The sequence below is a fragment of the Bison bison genome, unplaced genomic scaffold, assembly GCF_000754665.1.
Source record: "Bison bison bison isolate TAMUID 2011002044 unplaced genomic scaffold, Bison_UMD1.0 scf7180017863161, whole genome shotgun sequence".
Lineage (NCBI taxonomy): Eukaryota > Metazoa > Chordata > Mammalia > Artiodactyla > Bovidae > Bison > Bison bison.
In genome coordinates, this window is record NW_011493733.1 from 1,467 (window position 1) to 2,081 (window position 615).

The following is a 615-nucleotide window of genomic DNA, read 5'->3' on the forward strand; positions in this document are numbered from 1 at the left end:
GCCCTGACTCCAGCCCAGGAGACGCCAGAATCCTGGGGGGCAACGTGGTTCCCCCTTCATCTCCGGGGCTGCGCCCTCAGCTTTGGCCCAGACCCAAGTGACGGGAAAGGTTCGGTCCTGGACACGGACTGGGTGTGGGGTGAGCGCAGACTGAGCCGGGCTGGCCTGGAGGAGAGGGTCGGGTTGTCTGAGATTTCTTCAGAGCGAGGAGAGGGCTTGCAGTCAGACGTAATGTTGTGGGGGGCGGTGTTGGGAAATGATGGAAAGACACCCGGCCACCCCACGGCTCCTCGAGGGTCTCAGGACTGCGGCCAGTGAGGAAACTGCGAGGCGGGCATCTTCTCACTAGAGCTTCTCTTCCAGCGCTCTGTCTGGCCCAGACGGCCCGCACCCAGCAGGGTGAGTCTCCCCCAAACCCCCGCCTCCCCAAGACGGACCTCGATGAGAGCGGAGCCGACCCGGGGGCCTGGGGGCCCCGGCTTATACCCCGAGCTGCTAACAGCCCCAGGGGGGGACCCTGGCCCGGGTCTCCCTTGTCCCCCCTCTGCCCTCGATGGCCCCGCAGGGACGACCCGACCCTCAGGACCGTGCTGAGCCCGCCAGCTCGCGCCCTCC

At 67.3% G+C, this 615-nt stretch overlaps 1 protein-coding gene across 1 annotated transcript in view; it reads left to right on the forward strand.

Moving 5' to 3' along the window:
- Window positions 1-363: 363 nt before the first annotated feature.
- Window positions 364-615, forward strand: part of LAIR1 (leukocyte-associated immunoglobulin-like receptor 1) — a gene marked incomplete at its 5' end in the record, with an annotated part of 5,171 nt that continues 4,919 nt past the window's right edge. The window contains one exon of the mRNA XM_010833196.1: window positions 364-399. Coding sequence (XP_010831498.1) covers window positions 364-399 — 36 coding nt within the window. The remainder of the gene's footprint in view (window positions 400-615) is intronic.